The sequence below is a fragment of the Protopterus annectens genome, chromosome 3.part0 (assembly GCF_019279795.1).
Source record: "Protopterus annectens isolate FY-2018-M chromosome 3.part0, PAN1.0, whole genome shotgun sequence".
In the NCBI taxonomy this organism is placed as follows: Eukaryota; Metazoa; Chordata; order Ceratodontiformes; family Protopteridae; genus Protopterus; species Protopterus annectens.
Window position 1 is genome coordinate 52,141,873 of NC_056731.1, and position 19,530 is coordinate 52,161,402.

Genomic DNA, 19,530 nt, shown 5'->3' on the forward strand with positions numbered 1-19,530 from the left:
AAGGCAGCAAGTGAATTCCCTGCTGGTTAAAAATACTATCACGCAATCACGGATGCAACAACAAGAGTGACAGTTTCAATTCCAAAACATCAAAGTAAAGTGGATATCAAGGAAAGCAGCACCCACAATGAGTGGTTAACAAAGGGATAGTTAACGGAGAATCATCAAGTGGAGGGGTACAGAAACAAGTTGTAAGTGGGAAAAATCCAGTCCTGATTCAGGGAGAAACACTACAAGTGGAGGTCCTGATTCAGGGAGAAACACTACAAGTGGAGGTACAGAAACAAGTTGTAGAGTGGGGAACATTCAGTCCTGATTCAGGGAGAAACACTACAAGTGGAGGGGTACAGAAACAAGTTGTAGAGGGGGGAACATTCAGTCCTGATTCAGGGAGAAACACTACAAGTGGAGGGGTACAGAAACAAGTTGTAGAGTGGGGAACATTCAGTCAATCATCAAGTGGAGGGGTACAGAAACAAGTTGTAGAGTGGGGAACATTCAGTCCTGATTCAGGGAGAAACACTACAAGTGGAGGGGTACAGAAACAAGTTGTAGAGTGGGGAACATTCAGTCAATCATCAAGTGGAGGGGTACAGAAACAAATTGTAGAGTGGGGAACATTCAGTCAATCATCAAGTGGAGGGGTACAGAAACAAGTTGTAGAGGGGGAAACATTCAGTCCTGATTCAGGGAGAAATACTAATGTGTGGACAACCTAAAACTAAAGTAAAAGATTCATACTTGATAAATCTTGCTCCTTCTTATAACAGCCCCCAAAATCACTCAGGGAAACAGATTCACAGAAACTACAGTAACCAGCAAACTGCAGGACTAGATGGTGTTTTGTGTACAATTTCTTAGTGAATTGTAAGGGCTGTTCCTTGTTTAAATCAGAATTTCTGAACTTCAAGAAATGAAAATTGATAGACATTATGTCATTTACAAGAAAATAAGAAATAAGAGAATAATGTATACTTTAACAGGATTACTCTGGTCATTTGTAATTATTTCAATAATGATATTGTTCAGGTTAGCGTCACCAGGTTTCACATCTAGTGTTCAAAGCACTTTAACATTCCTGAACCCATTCCTGAACTTACTGGCAAGTGCAGTGATTTAGCCTGCAAAGCATCTCAGCGTGACTTAGTAGTCTTAAAACAGAAATCAAAAATGAATATCTCTAGCCAATCAAACCAATCTGAATTTTTGTGTATAACCTTCCAAGACAACCTCAACAGCAAAATAAAGCCAAATTGCTTGAAAGGAATTCAAAGGCTGGCAGGCTATCAGGATATGTCAAGGTTTTAATAGTAGACGCTCTGGTTTATGTTGTCATTTGCATTCCCTTTTTGTTTATAATCATGCTTTTTTTGGGGGGCTGAACAGCCTCGCTTTCAAGACTGAAGTTATAATCATTGCCAGATTTAATGAAACAAAAATAAAACACTATGCTAAGTTGCAAATGTCCCAGACAGTCCAAATGAAAATGTTAAAGGAAATAAAAACATGAATTTTTTGAATGTGTCTTCATTCGTTATTACTTTACCTGTGACAACAAATGGAACAATAAATGGGAATAGGAAAGAACATTTGGTCCTACAATAAACAACCTCAGTTAAGTATTTGCACTTACATAAACTTATTTTCACAATGAAATCTTAGTAAAATCTTCCAGCAAGACTTATTTAAGTCCACGCAATAAATGAAATTTTAAAGCATTTCGTCTTCTTGCCTTACTGTTTTCAGACTGCAAGTTGGAACTCAGGCATGTTCATCTCTCACCACAGCACTGAGTTTGTTATAGTGTGAACATAACTGAGATTTAATGGGGAGATGTATTTAAATTTAGACAGTTTGTATTCTAATTGTCTTTCAGTAAAAATACTAGGCCTCATGACGAGGTATAGCTAACACTGATAGGTTTCATATGGAGTCGCAATTATGTATTTACGAAATTCAAACAGTACACGCCATTCTTCTTTTTTTTTGTAATTGTATTAGTGGGAACCAGTGCTTTGATTTGGCATAGACAGCAATAAAGACCAGACTCTTTGTTTGATTACAAGACTGGCATCATTCTGGCAACTTCAATTCAAGCACAAACTTGACTTATGCGAACACTGCTAGAATTGGCTTAAGGACATGGTACTGAATATATGTGTACGTGAATCTTTTAATAATAACAGTATACACATCAGACATGTCAGTATTACTTAAAAGTCATATGTCCTGTTTAGTGTTGTGTTAGTGTGGTTTGCACACTAAATGGCAACGTAGACTACAATCATCACCGTATCATTCCAGTTATTCGAATACCCCTAAAATTGTGTTCTTTTTCTGGTAACCTGCAAATTCACAACCCTTCTATTTACATTGATATAGTTTTCCACAGTGGTATTGTTATTTATTCAATAAGTACTACTTTAGGCTGGTGTTTCTTTTCTGTCTTCTTTTACTTGGATAGCGAAGCTGTCACCTCTGTACTAACAAATGATAGTACCACTCACATTTCTTGTTCCCCTGTAGCCCTCTGTAATGTACTAACCTACTCACAATACAGCCCACAGATACTTTTCTCTAACAGAGACATCTTACTGCTGGTGGACACTATTTACAATTTCTCATCCCTCTACCCTTGTCTGAGCAATTTCATTCTCAGGGTGAATTGCACCTTCAAAATGCTTCCTATGTGAGGAGTGCCATTTTTAAAATACACATTTAGTTAGAGGATCTCATGACTCATCCCATGTGTGGTGTACACAACAACTATCTGATCTACAATCATTATTGCTAAATTAGCATTTTTCTCAACAAGAACCAGACATACGCAGTTTACTTCATGATTATGTAGTCAACTAAATACTAATTATAAAACCTTTTTCTGCTGCCACTACAGAGTTTTTATGTAGGATATGATACAGGCCTGTGTGTAGTTATGGCTTTTATGTAACTGTGGTACTTTTATGACTGTGAATGCAGACACTGTTTAACATACAACACCTATTATAGCATATTGTGATAGTTGAAAGTTACATATATAGTTGATAGTTATATATAGATAGTTGAAATTACATTTTGATGATTTGCTAGGTCCTCCTTGTTACTGATATTACTAAATAGTTATCTCTAATGCTACTATATTAGAGCAGTGGGAAAGCAGTCTCAGTTTGGTTATATTAGAAAATTAGTATTTGGTGAAAGCTATTTTTACTGTTATATCAGCTGGTAGTGAAGTGCTAAACATTATTGTTAGAGCATTGCTTATGAGAATTAGGGAAATGTCTGTTGTATTCTGAAAATTACTGTGGTAAGTCAGCAGAAAAAATGTTATGTTTGACATAAGGAGAAGCAGTTAGTTAATGTAAAAGTCAAGTCTCAATCACATGATTATTTGAATAGTTTTAAGGAAGCCTACTGTACTAATACTTCATTTTCTGTTTTGTGCAAACAATGGTGATAATATTGTGATTAGTAATTACTACAACCAGGCAAATTTAAAACTGTTCTTTTGATATCTAATAAGTTTTTTTAAGATTTGTAATAGTTCCTCCTCTGTTTTTTTTTCTTGGCCACGGCTAGAATCTAACCCTGTCCTTTCTAAGACTGCCCTGAAATGTAGCCATATGATATATTCTTTTTCGGATAACCATAGCCAATTTCTGATGGTCCATGGAGAAGACCAGCTGAATTAAGCAGCTGATATTCTTGAAATCTTACCAAAATCTTCTCAGTTATGCATACCTTGCTTCTTGTAATGTCCTACTGTATCTTGTTTCTCTTCCTAGACTCTGACTATTACACTACACAGAACTTCAGTCAGATCCTTATTTGTCCACCCCAGCATGCTTGTCATACCACCTGTGGAAGTAACAAAACAACTGTAACAAAAGGGAGCCATTTAAAGAATCAACATAAGGACATTAAAGTGAATATTTTTATGCGTGAATCTTTAAATAACAACAGTGCAATACTTAAAAGCTAAATGTCCCACTGTATCATTGTCTTAGGGTGATTTGCACACTGAAATGGAAAGCAGGTTAAAATAATCACCCACTCATTCTAGTTGGTCTAACCCCCCTAAAATAGTGCTTGTCTGGCTAACTTGCAATTCACAACCCTTCTATTTACACTGATAGAGTTATTCAGTGTGGTAGTGATATTCTTATTTATGAAGTAAGAGCTACTCTAGGCTGGTATTTATTTTCTGTCTTCTTTCAATCTGAATGCAAACACATCTCCTCTGAACTTACATTGCTTATTTCTCTGTATCATCCTGCAATGTACTGACCTGTACAGAACTTAATCCCCTGATAGTTTGTCTAAGAGAAACCTCTTCTTTTTGGTGTAACCCACCCTGTTCACCTTCACTCCATTTCCCTACCAGACCCTCATTTCCTACCCACCCCTTTTCTACATTTATAGGAAGTCTTGTACCTCCCACAAGTACCACATGATATTCTACCATTTAACATAACCCCTCCTGCAATTTCAACAAAGAAACTGCTCACAATTATTTCAGTCTTGTTTACATTGCTCCTTTCCTTGCCTACTGTCTTACACATTACTATCAACAACTGCCACCACAACCAATTATTTATACCCACTTCCATAACCACCAGCCCTCCCCCCAGTCAACTACAAATCCCAGTCTTAGCATACACTTTTTCCTGTATCAAATAATATCCTTTAACTGTTTCAAGGTAAAATAATGAAAATATGCCCAGCCATCACTAACGTTTACAAAAAAATCCTAAGTAAAAAAAATGGTTATATGCCTCATTACTTCTCACCATAAAACTAAACCTTAGTGGTAACATCCACCCCAATTCAGGACCAGCTCCAACATCGGTACCTCAACCCACTAATTCACCACTGACCCCCCAAAACCTCCAAAATATTTCATCCACAAAAATATTTTACATTAACCCATGTAGCATATGTAATAAACACCCAGAAATACATGCTTGGATAGCCATTAACTCTCCTGATATCCTAGTATCCAAGAGAGACCTGGCTAAATCAAGAGATAAACAATGAAGACATTTTTCCCACCCGGGTACAATATAGTCAGGCTAGACAGAAATATAAAAAGGTACAAGGAGTAACAATAATATACCAAAACAGTTACAATATCTCACAAAAAAGCACCATACCACCTCAATTCCACAGCACAGAATTACTACTTACATCACTCACACTTAACTCCCATGTAAAGCTACTTATAGCAGGCCTCTACATACCCCCTTCGGAATAATATCCCAATACCAGAAGATATACTACACTGGCTCGCATCCGATATACAGCAAGAAATATTAATAATAAGTCATATCAACACAGACTGGAATACCATCATCTCTGACAAACCATCAAACAGTATACAGATCTCCCAAATTATTAATACCCTTACTATATATAACAAATAATTATCCAAATAATTTGTCCTAGGCTGGCTCCTCATATCTCACCCAACAAAATACAAAGAATTAGTACAAACCAATTCAAAAATGTGAAAAACATAAGTAACTTCCAACCTGAAAACTTCATAGCCACCCTACAACATAAACACTGGAACCTATAAAAAACTTACCTCTCAATGATGCAGTCATAGAATTTAGCAATATATTTCTCACTATACTCAACAGCCAGAACCTGTTGGGAGCAAAAGAATTTAAAACAAACCCACCCATGGCTATTCAAACATACCAGACAACTAATAAAAAAACAGGGACAAAGCATGGAATATCTGTTATACTAATAAAATCTATCCCTAACTTACTGCAACTCAGACAACTAAAAAAAAAATCATGTAAAGCACCACATTAGACATGATAAGAAAACATATTATATTAGCAACCAAGACTGGCATAAGACAAATAAAAATTCTGGGCATCAATCAACAATTTACTAAACCCACGCTAAATCTCTATTCCGATTCCCACTAACCTTCACCAAAATGAAAGCATGTTGTTGTTTGTCTTTCAGCTTTTCCCGGTTAGGGGTCACCACAGCGGAACTCCGGTCCACTAATGACTGGCAGTAGATTTTTACGGTGCCGAGTTGCCAGCTCGACACCCAACCTTCAACGAAGGCACTCCCATTCATGCATGTCTTTTGGAACGCCACTCGACTGTGGGGAGGACATGCAGACTCCACACAGAAGGCACTCCCCGCACTCCAGCCAAGAATCAAATGGGAGAACCTCTTGCTGTGAGGCAACAACGCTACCGCTGCACCACCGCGGATTACCAAAACTAAAGCATAACCTCACAGTTTAGTTCTCCCTTTATTGAATCAGTGACCTCTTTTCTCAAAACTACTTCAACAAATACCATCTCCTCACCTACACAAATAGTCAGCAGCAATAATTGCTTCTCCTTCACCCAAATCTCCACCTTCTGTATCAAAAAACTGTAACTAAAGCCTACCACCATAGCTCTGACCACCTCCCCACAGAATACCTCACGAAAGCAGCTGAAGCAGTGGCACATCCCATCTCTATACTTATAAAATGATCATTAAAACACATTATGTCCCTGAACTCTGGAAAAAATATATAATCGTACCCCTACACAAAGCTGGCCCTCTATTCACTTAAAATATAGGCCCATTGCTATACTTTCACCAGTCACAAAAATCTTGGAGAAGTGCATCCACTTCCAACTTCTCAAATAAATACTAGCAAAAAATTCCATGGCTCCAACATAACAAGGCTTTAGGCACCAGTTTTGCCCTGCTTCGCTCCATCAATACACTAAACCTATATATAAACTCTAATAATGTATTCATACTCCTTCTGGATGTATCTAAGGCCATGGATACTGTATGACACACCAAACTGCTACAAAAACTCTTTAAGCTAGGTCTCTCCACCACTGCCCTTCACTGGTTAAACAGCTATTTAAACAATAGACAGCAGGCAGTGAAATGGGAGAATATTTCTACTTCCTGCCCATATTTCTTGGTGTACCTGAAGGTTCTATACTAAGACGCTTACTGTTTATAACACTTACAAATGACTTGCATACTGCATCTAAGTGTAGAACAAAAAATAGTCCAATAAATGGATGACCCCCCATCATCTGATCAGCTAAAGATCTAAAACCCTCTAACAATACACCCAAGACTCCTTTATCTAAATTGAAACTTGGCTCGCCAACTCTCAGCTCTTACTAACCCCTCAAGAAATAAGGTAACATTATTCACCACAAAATATTAAATAACCAAAAAGATCACTTCACTGTCACCTCTAGTAACAACATTATAATTAAGATGGTTTCTAAAACCAAGTTGCTAGGTATCACAATAGATGATCAAAAGAAATGTGGCATTCACATATCACAGGCCATCAAAAAAATTCACAAAAAGATAGGTTGGCCTCTACAGCGCTAGACATTTTCTGACAGACTCCACTAGAAGGACTATTGCAGAATCATGTCTTCTCCCTACACTCTTATATGTCTCTCCATTCCTAAGTAACTAAAGTTCCTCTGCTACCACAAAACTCTAGCAATGCTATAACAAATCAGTTAAATTTGCCACAAACCAGCCCCGCAGAACCCATCACTGTTTAGCCTTACAATCTCTAAACTGGCTAGAATTCCCAAACATACTCTCTTAATCACAACTGGTGACAGTACAAAATTCTCCAAAAACCAGAACATTGCCCCAGCCTCAAATCTCTTTCCTCCCTTTCTACCAAACAGAAAATTACAGTCAAGTGATTAACCTCTTCGGTATGAAAAGCAAATAACAAGGCAGGAGACAATCTTTATTCCAATTACATATCTACAGCAGGGAATAATTTCCCACCTGAGGTATGACGAATGACCTGAATCTCTTTAAAACCAACCTAAAAGTAAGACAAATTAATAACCTGCATCTCTTTAAAACCAAGCTAAACCTGCAGCTCAGGAATTATTGGCTCTGCTGCTGTAACATTCCTAGGTAACCTATTATTACATCAACACATCATTCTAACCTACCTCATTATACAGCACTTTCGTTATGAGTCTCTGAATTATCTACCCAACAGTGTAACCTCAAACTATTCTATTACTTTAATCCTGTTCGATTAAAGCCTGCTACAATACCGTGAGTGGTACAAGCAAAACCTAATACATGACATAACAGCATAACCTGGCAGGAGGAGTGAGTGCATCTGAGTAAGGGAATGTGAACACATTTAGGAATGTTCAAAGCATGGGTTATCAGGAGAGGAAATGCCAAAAATACTCCACAGGCTAGAAGAGACACAAGCATTCCCCTTCTTCTGATATTATCGTATTAGAGCTGATCAAGTATTTTAACAGTTTTATTTATTTAAACAAGACAAAGTAGACTGTCTTGTCACTTCACTTCAACTTTAGTACTATATTCAAAGGACAAATGTTAGTGAGAATGAAGTATGACTATACACCCATGCAGACCCTGAGAATTTTGTAATACTTAAAACAAGCAGTACATCCATTACAACTCCTTACGAACCATGTGACTCTTACCTCAATGCCTTCCTTGTTTAAGGCATACTCATCAAAATTCAGTATTGCAGTCTTGATAGTCCTTGGAGGGGGCAGCACTGTTAAACCAATATTGATTGCATTGCTTCGCTTTGAATCTAATACTATGATTTCTTGCCTTTTGCCATCTGCAGCAGTTTTCTAAGAAAACAAAACACGTAAGAAAATTGTTATCTTTGTTTTACAAATAATAATTATTATTACTATTGTTACTTCTGCTCTTGGCAGGTAAGTAATCTTGCAGAAATGACGAAACTCAGAATTAAGGCTCCTAAGTAAATAAACGGCTATACAGATAGATAGATAGATAGATAGATAGATAGATAGATAGATAGATAGATAGATAGATAGATAGATACACAGAGATACATTCAGAACAGAGCTGCAGGTGGGATCTACTAAAACAAACATTCTATTCCTGATAAGTTATAACACCTCTTTTATTTACAACACCTTCCAAAATCAGTATGATCTTACTGAATATGCTCATTGTAATTTTAACAACAATTTCACAGATGCTCCACACACTTACCACCAACTGGAACATTGCTGACTAACAAAGCATATATTCAAATCATTCAGATTAAAAGTCAAAGCCTCAAAGAAGCATAATCCCCATGCTGCAGGCATCAGGGGAGGAGGAGGAGGACAAGTAAGTACAACATCAAACAGCAGTGTAAACTATTACTCCTCTTGTCAACAGTCTTTGGGAATTATTCTCTCTACTAGATATGCATTTAAAAGTGAGAAATAAGACACTCTACAGCATTAATAAAAGTTGAATTAATATATGTCTCTGGCTAACTGACTGCAAATTCTGTGCAACAACCACAAGAAATAGTCATTACACATTCACATGTACAAGTCATGGTGAGATTCTAAAGCGTCATGTTACAGCCTCCATATATAATATATAATGGGGTTACTAAAGGTTCTTCTCCACAATACATACGCTGTTTCCTTTATTAACCTTATATAGCAGTGGCATCAGGCTGGAGTGTGCTTTGCTCAGGAGCTTGGTGTACTGCTGGGTATGTAACTATATTTTCACACTTTCTTTAAATGAAAGATACCCGGATCACTGTAGCAGGAGAATACAGCTAAAGCAATGTAACACTAAATTTCAGTGAGCATTACGGAGCTGGAAGTCTAACCGCATGGTGCAAATTTCAGTATTGAACATTAAGCTTTTGGGCTGCCTGAGCGACCTGAGGCTCACTGCTGCCACAGTTTCTGCAGTTCCAATGCTGGCCAATGGGGACACTGTACATAAATAGCTTGTGATTTTATTAATCATTGTGGACTGCTTGCACTTAGCCACAGGCTAAACTTTTGTGAATATCATCCATCTATTCCACATATGAGGTAAGGAATATACACAGCACTAGAGTTGACTCAATTTGCCTCTCTGGGCTGTTTAGCAATATAAGTCACATCTATGCATTCCTTTTCACTATGGATGCAAACTTTAAAAACTCTATAAACACTGACGCCTTCCTTTTGTCACCTGGCATAGCATTCGTTATTTAGCACCTAGTCTGCTGGTTGTAGGAAGTACTTTGTTTTCTTACAAGTGGTATACTTTTGTTACAAAAGTAAAGTACAAATTGTCAAAAATCATAACTGGTGGTTAAATCAGATATTACTCACAGCTACATTTGACTGGTATTAATATACAAATGTGTCATTTATTTTAGTTCTTAAACTGTTATAAATTTATTAACTGGGACAGAGCACTGATCATAAATTAACCATTTCAATCACAACCTTGGGGGGCTGGATTTAAAAAGTAGAACAATGTGGATATCAAATGCTTCTTGTCATCCTTCTGAAATTACCTTATTGCTGCAGCATATTGTAAAGGGCTTACTGTCAGTGTAAAGTACATACTCCAGTGTAAAGCCTGTCTACAAAGCTTCCTTATACCAGAGTAAACTAAGAGCTTCTAGAACCTAGTATTTGACAGGATTAGTGATGTGGGCTGAAAAAACACATTTGCAAGCTGCAGTTTAGGGCTAAAGGAATGAAAAGTGGACTATTTGACTTGTGTTCCTCTATAAGAGGGACATTTACTTATAACTCAAAATGCAGTACCTTTAGAGTTGATTATATTAAGAAAAAGGTAGAGCCCCTGTCATGAGGGATATTGCGAAGGTTGTTCTGCACCTTTCATATAGCATCTCTGTTTGACAAAGGGACTTTTGCAAAATCCTAAAAATACATAAACCTTACGTATTCCTAAGATGATGAGCTTCTAATGAGAAGTACCTAACACTATCAATTTCTGTCTGTATAGGTTCATAGGTTGGTACTAGCTATCAGCCCTAGGGCCTATACAAGCCTAGCCATAGCAATTCCCTGGCTATTTCTTCCCACACTATCTACTTCCTGGACCCCTGTCTAGCAGGGCGACTGACGTGATCCCCGGAGTGAATTTCCTTTCTCCCATCCAATCATCAAGGTTCCTTTTGAAGAGGGCCAAAGATTGCATTTATTTATATATTTGTTTACTAGGCTAGAGAACTAATTCATCTTAACTATTTTCAGGCTCAGCATGGAAACAAAGCTTCAAGCAAACAGATAATGAAAACAACTGTCATTTTGCTTTACCATAAGACAATTAGTACTGAACAATACAATACAGTAAATCATAATGCATGCAGCAGACATCAAGGATTCAAAGCATTAGTATAAACTTTTAGTTATACTTAGTTAAGTTGCGAGTAGTTGTGAAAATGCAGATTATGATAAAGGGATTTGCTGATGTTTCTATATACATTGTGGCACTGTATAGGTCAATTGCTGGATGTGTTTTTCTGCTTGCACTTTTGTAAAGTTTTTATTAAACCATGAACCCAAAAATTTAGCTTCTCCAGTTGTGGCATTATCATAAGGTAAGATGAAGTACATCTGTAGATTTTAATGGACAACCTTCTTGCATGCACAGTGGTGTGCCTATCAATGTCTATGGATGCAAGAGATGCTTGTCTTACGTGAATGAGGTTAAAGTTCCCTAGTTTTCCTCTGTGACGTCAGTGCAAGGAAACTGTATATTTTAAATTATTTTCTATATTAAGAAGAAAAAGAAAACATTCCCCAGTGGGGAAAGTATTATTTGGCAGTTTATGTACTTCATGCTGTGCCGCTAGGGAAAGTTTTGGACCATCAGTGAATCATGTTTGATGATTTAACTTCACTGCCTACCTTATCAGCACAATAAAGATAATGTTATGCATGTATAATAACACAGATACACACAGACACACACACACACACACACACACACACACACACACACACACACACGCATACTTTTTATTTATTATTGTTATATGAACTAGTTATAGTGATTATGATGCAATGCGGTATACAGAAGTTCCAGAGAATTCAGTTTGAATAAAAGTATCATGGAGATTAGACCACATGACCCATTTCAGTGTGGCATTTATTAAGCCTCCTGACATAATAAATAATAAAGTAATATTATGCAGCAGTTTTACAATAAAAATGATGTATACAAATATTCAGGAGTCTTGCTTGTTTGCTACTTTCACTATCAGGTTGTATGAAAATAATTGCTGTTAAGTTAACAAAACAGAGCACGAATGGATATAGTAATTAAATCTGTGCTCATTTAATGATGCTTGCCACCTGGAAAGTGAACTGATTATCATCTGCTAATTTGAAGATTAAAAACTGAACAATTTATTTGATGGCTACACATCCCCACTGCAAAAAAGGCAATGATTAAACACAAATCAACTGAGAAAGCAAACAAAAATCAGTGTCTATCGAGTAATATAGATCGCCATCAGCATATAGACAGAAAGCCAAAATGCAGTAGAATATCAAAAATTATAAGCACTAACAGGGCCACATCAAGATAGCTGGTTAGGAGACACCATAAACAGAAAGATGCGCAATATAAATTGGCTTTAATTTTCAGCTGTACTGGTCATTTGGCCCAGACTAAAAGCAATGACAGCTCAAAGCAAATGACTGTTTATTGTAAACACAAAGTATAATGTGACATCCTGCATTCATTAACACTGCGAAGAAATACTGATCTTTTTTTCACATGTATCCGCTAAGAGATGTTCCTTACATCACTAAAAAGGAGTTTGGGAGATGTGTTGGGTCACAGCTGCTGCACAAATTCTGCTCTTTCTTGTGTTAACATTAGTCCTAGTCTTGCACCCACAAAGTTTTCAGGCTTTGTACCCCCCATTAACCTGAACTGGATTAAGAAGGTAATCAAAAAAGTGATAAAAAAAATCTTATTGCAACACTGACTGTAGACTGAAGTCTACACCCCTAAAGCCTGCTCCTATCCTTCTTCACAGCCAAATATGATATTATATCTAGTTTGCCTAGGATGTCAGTCATTCCCTATATCTACAGAAATGAGACTGACGAGAGCACCTGCAAAGTATTACATTTGCTATGCATTATACTACTTTTCAGGGATATATGGACTGAAAGGCAATCTGTGCACTCCTAACATTACTCTAGTTTTGCAATTCCCTGCAGAGCTTGTTTTCATCCTGTTACCATTGCTGTTGTTCACCAGAAAGATGTTTCATATTCACCACCTACATCTTACAGGTAAGAAATCAGGAAATGAGGACTGCAGCAGTGGATCAGGTCACCCCAGACAGTAGCCTTTGCAGGCTATGAGTTAGCTCAACTTACAGACAGGACGTGGGCTAGAAGAATGCATGTGTGCTTTTCATGTGTATGCACTCCACTTTTTTGCTACCATGTCCTACCTCAGATTTATTACAGTGCTGGATGTTATTAACCATTTGATTTCATCCTGTGTGCTAAATTCAGGGTTGTATCAACTAAACGAACACACCAGCAGCTACTTCACCCCACAAGTAGCATACAGTTTTCATGTCTCCTACCCAGCCTTATTCGTAAATAAACTAGCTCCAGTATTAAATGTATAAGTGATAACGCATGTGCACTGGGAAGTCTGTCACTACTGTGAGATTTCAAATGGTTTTGAATGCAAAACGATGCTTCCTCTGAATTCTAGATTACTGCCCTTAGATAGATAGGATGCAGATAACCAGTCCATTTAATTTATAAAATCAGACTGCATGCTGGATCTGGAAAAATGTGTAACATTAAACTATTTTAAATAATATTTACTTCTAAATAACACCAGTAGAACAGATGTTGATACTCAAATGGACACATTTTAGTCTACAGTTCTTTGTAGTACAAAACATTAAAAAAACACTTCAGTAGAAATAAACACCTAGAACAGCCACTCTGGTCACCTACCATAACTAGGTATTCAGAATGTGTTCTAGCTGCATCAGATGATGAACATAAAGTAAACTGCAAAGCAGCAATTTAAACTACTACATATAGAACTATGTATTTAAAATAGCAATAGGTCATGGCTGAAAATGGTCCCTGACTAGACATTTAACCAGTTAACAAAACATAAAATAAACATAAACTAAGACTCCCAGCAATTTTGTCAGTGAGCCACAGATTTAAATGCACACATATCCTGTACAAACCAAAGATGAGCATATTTAGAACAGCAAGCTATTAATGATTCAATATGTCCTTGGTTTATAACTTTTTTAGAAAAGCCTTTTTTATTTGAGAGATGGACTGGCTTCTAGATGAGTTCCTCTTCCAGGAAGTTAAGTGTGTCTGAGCAAGTAAGAACATGTGAATTTGTAGTGTTTGCTAAAGATTTCTGTAAAACAGGCTGCATCAGAAAAAAAACTACATGGTAAACACTAGCATTTTTCATGAGACTTCACTTTGGATGTAAGGAATCAGAGATATCTGCTGAACATCTTGATTAACTCAGCAAGCTTGTGTTGTTCCTCTGAAGTGCTTAATTCACTCAGAAGACATTCACAGGTTATGCTTATACCTCCCACTTTTAGCAACTTTCTTTATTCAGTTACATCTCCTGAATTATACAGTACCACCACACATTACAAACCCATTTGTCATAGGCTAAACCCTCTCTTTTTCTCCCACAATTGCCTGCTATAGCCAACTTCCCTGTCTGTCAGACAGACTCAAACTGCAAATGGGTGCTGACCCTCACTCATGCAAAAAAATAAAACTGCAAATGGGTGCTTACCCTCACTCATGAAAAAAAAAAAACAATCTGACTACAATATTGTCCAACCAAATAGTGCAGTGTATGTCATTTATTGTGCTACTGGACTTTTTCTTTCGTGTGATGTAACACTGGCAGGCTTACAGTCAGCACTGATGCACACCAATATAAAAACAATTTGAACCCAAGCTGAAAAAAAGCTAAATTTGCTGCAGGAAAAATGGCACTAGAAAAGTTCCTTCACTTAAATTAGTAAACCTCCCAAGCAGCAATACAATGTTCTTTTTTAGCTATTTTCTAGTTCAGTTGTCCCATGTATGCATGTATCCCCAATTTATTTAACAGAATGTGTCTGTACTTTAGAAAAGAAATATGGTGCAAGTGCTGCTTATAATGCTGTTTTTTCTTCAGCTCTTCTAATCCTGTAATTAAGCCCACTCCATTCAACCTTGCTATCAGTTGGGCTCAGTCCCTTCCCCTACTCTACCCAATTCCCACCCGCCTCCACATACTTTACTTTTCTAGTCATCCGTCTCCTCCCACCCACTCTGGCAACTAATCCAATTATCCAAATATATCTCTCCACCCATAAAGCTCCTCCAACCTTACTATTCCCTTGAATTTCTACTTTTCCACTCCTTTTTTACCCTCATTTAAATGCATCTTTCCAATCCCAAACCCTGCATCTATCTCAACATTGGTCCTGTGTTGGTGGCAAAAAGGAATAAAAAACACATTGGAGTGTGTGTTGTTATTGCACTGAGATGAGGGGTTCAAATCCACACAGTGTTCTACCTGGCAGAGTTAATGCATATTTTAAGGTTGGGAGGTTGGCATAATGGTTAAGATGCAGGGTTTGATTCTCACATCGAGTAATTGGCTAAGCTTAAAATCACCCATAAGGACAATTAGCCTATTATTAATCTACAAACTGATGACAAACCAACTTTTTTTTACTTTGCAGATGATGACTCTCAACTAATTAATCTAAATGCACTTTACTCCCCAACAACATAATCAAAATAGATATCCAAATGCCCCACATCCTTCCTGTTGTAAATCTATTTATTTTCTCATTTTTTTTCATTCTCGTCCTTATTAAACAATCTACTTACGAAGATGATACTCCTACTAATACTCATACTATTAACTGTCATATCACTAGCCCATGCTAACTCTTAACAGCAATCTTCATTTAGCAATACTAAAAGTAACCACTACTCAGACTTTCAACTACATAATATATCCTGCTTCGACTTTCATATAGCTCTGTCTTTAACGCACAAACCATATAATCTTTCAAAAACTTTACTGTTATCCAGAAATTTCCCCCAAACAAACTAAGCCTTGGTCCAAAGTTCAGATGAAAATGGTCCAACTCACACTCCCGTACACTCAACCTTCTACACCTATGTGGTGACATATATTCTAAGCCAGACCCTTCAAACGTAGCTACCTATACCAACTCTGAAACACAAAAGTTTTCTCAACTGACGAGATATCCACTTTATTGTAGAACACAACAGCACTGAAAACCAAGTAAGATTAAACACTTTTCGTTTAGCACCTTGGCTAAACATCTTCAGATACACATCACATAAAATTACATCTTATAAAACACTGCTCGTTAAGCTTAATTAGATGTGATTAAAATCAATTAACTTTAAAAATCACTATAGGTAGAGTTTTACAAGAAACCAAATACCTAGTATAAACCTTAGCTATACATGCATCATTCCTACTATCCATAGGAAAATGCTATGTACAAAGAGTATAAAACTATATAAAAATATAAATGAGTGTATATATATATATATATATATATATATATATATATATATATATATATATTTTTTACAAATGCAAGTATGTAGCTAAAACAAATAAATACTAAAATATGTATATATATATATATATATATATATATATATATATATATATATATATATATATATATATATATATATAAGGTGCCACTTTACACACAATAAGTAACATCTTAACACTAGACTATATGTTACCCAACCCAGTTGACTAAAGCATTTACAAAGTGTTTACAAAGTGTAGACAAGGACCACAGGACACTACACATGCAGTAGTCACCTCTCCAGGCTTTTCAATTTTAGGACACACGCTAAAGAACAAATTTCATTTAAACTTGGCGGACATGCAGCATTCACTCGCAACTGCCACATTAGCTCAAGTTTCTCCAACAGAATTGAAGTAGGACCACCTCGACTGTTAGTGGGGACATGATCAATAGCCCTGAATTTGAATTTATGTAATGGATATTTTGTACAATGATGGGCTAGGGCATTTTCCCCTTTGTTCTTACCGATATTGTATACATGTTCGTACACACATTCTCTCAGCTTGTGGTCCGTCTTGCCTATGTAAAAGGCTGGGCAGGTTTGGCATTGAGCTAAATATATCACAGACTCTGAATTACAATTTAGTCTGTATCTGGTATTAAATTTGAGGGCACCAATTTTAAACATAAGGTAAGGCAAATACTACGGAAAAACTGGGCCTTATTACAAACAGACAAAATGGTGGTACAGAAACTGGGACCCTCACCTGTGATCACTTACAGAAAAGGAAGGAACTTAAAAAGTTTAATCGAAGGTGAGAAGATTAGTACCAGTAGAAGTACAGGAATGTATAAATGTGAATCCTGCAATCAATGTAAGTTCATGGACCAACCTTCTTTATGGCCCACCCCATACTTATCAACCTGCAATCCACCTCACACTCCTCAGTAGACCAGTCTTACAACAAAATAAGACAAATTTGCCTTAAACCATGGCTACTGAACTCACCACTGTATACTTCTACAACAACTTCAGTGGCTCAAACACTACCTAACTTGCTCACAAATAGTGGCTACCCACAAAATCCTATTACCTCCCCGAGAAGTGGCCAAGCCTAATCAATATGCTCCAGCATTATGACCCCACCAGACCACTATGATCTATTGCCAAACTGCAAGTCCAAAAAATCTATAGAAGACACACCGTGCTCCTTCTAGAACTCAAACATTTGGAACTCTATACCCTGAACACTTAGACAAACTGAAAACACTTAATCATTCAAAAAATCTAAAGCAATATCTGCCTGATACATGGCTATGTTCCTGTTCTACTCTTGGATAAGTCGTTACCCTAACTCTGCCTATAATGTCCTTTAGCTCAAATGTTTTTACTCAGTGTCATTCATGTCCTTTTTTCTACTCTACCCTCTATCCCCACCCACTCCTTATCAGCTTCTACCTAACTCTCCTTGCAGCTCTAACTGCCATAACTCCTAATATATCTCAAAAACATACTGCATATTGTATATCTAAACATCAATCTAGTAAATCATTTTTAGTTACTATGGATATTTCACTAATTTTTTGTATGTTTAAATGTTTCTGTAACACATTGTTTTAAATACCTTATGTTATCTGTCTAATATGTAACTATTGTGGAGCTTTTCTCCCCAGGCCTCTGCTGAAAATTGCCAACCGTTTGCCTCATCAGACTACCCTGGTAGCAAATGTAATAAATAAGTATATAGCAAATTTGAAGAAAAAAAACGTTATGTTCCTGACCACCACTAACATATAGCAAATGTTCATTAGTACCTCATTTGCACATCACTGAATCAAAGAATGTATTTGGAACAACTGCATTACATGTTCTTCCTGCCAACTCATAGAACAATATTTCACAGACATCAAAACAAAAATGGAGAGAGATACACACATACAACACATACAGACAAATCACACACACAAACGCTGATATATATGCACAATCACAGAGTCACTCAGACAGTCACACTCATACATAACTTGATACAGTCACAATCATACATACAGACACACTAACACTCACATACACTAAGCTCTATACAGTCACAGTCATGCCTCTACACACGTATCCACATGCACACACACACACACACACACACACACACTTACACACAAGCGTGTATGGCCTTGCAAGTAAGTACCTGCTGCGATAACAGCAGACCCACTATTGTCACTGAAGCAATGGATATCCATCATAAAACTACCACATTCAGTCATCATTGCTCTGATTTAAAATAGCCAGTATAGCTTTTTTTTTTAACTGTTTTACTATGCTACTTCAATACCAGAGTATGGCTATGGTACAGAGCACATGGCTAATTTATAATAGCCCCTTCCCTAGAATACCACTTTTGCAAGCAGCATTATCTAGCAATACTGGTGTAGCGCTATAGTATACCGGTGCAGTACTACAGTGTTATTTGAATTATTCCCACAAGACCCACTGTATAATAATGCTAGAAACAGTATTGTGCATTACATTATATGTTTCCCCCACCCCCACTCTTTCACTTGCGGTTAGCATGTGTTATTCACAGGTCTGCACAAAATAACTGTTTTTCTGAATACAACACATTCCTTTATAAGGCTGGAAAGAGAAAGAAGTAAATGAAACCAGAAGGCAGAGCAGATGAAAAGAAACAACGACACCAGTATGGAAGATAGTTGTGTGAGTGCTGTTAGAATGAAGGAGCAGGCCTTTAAGAGTTTACTGTGAAAAAAGTGGGGAAAGCAGCAATTGGAGTGAGAAATAATATATCTGGAATGCTTTTCTGCACTACTTATTTTAAGGTAGGACATTTTTTCATAGGGAAGTTAACTGCTGAATAGTTATACAAGGTAAATTTGATAAAGTACTCTATGAACCTAAATAATTTACAATAAATGTAGTGCATTCATTTTTTTGACAAGAAGGGACTGTAGCATATGAAATGATATATACAGAGTGTGTTTTATAGATTCTAATGACTTATGCAAAGGAATGCAGAGTAACTTTCTCCCTAACATGATACTTTTGGCATAAAGACAATATCTGTGAGTGTAAAACATATTCTCTGCAT

The 19,530-nt window shown here is 36.8% G+C and overlaps 1 protein-coding gene across 5 annotated transcripts in view; it reads right to left on the minus strand.

Annotated features, from left to right (window-relative positions):
* The window catches only part of FHOD3 (formin homology 2 domain containing 3), a 3,141,544-nt gene that overhangs the window by 342,733 nt on the left and 2,779,281 nt on the right, over window positions 1–19,530 (minus strand). For all 5 annotated transcript variants that reach the window (XM_044064575.1, XM_044064578.1, XM_044064576.1 and 2 more), the window contains one exon: window positions 8,499–8,657. In XM_044064575.1, the coding sequence (XP_043920510.1) occupies window positions 8,499–8,657 (159 nt within the window). The remainder of the gene's footprint in view (window positions 1–8,498; window positions 8,658–19,530) is intronic.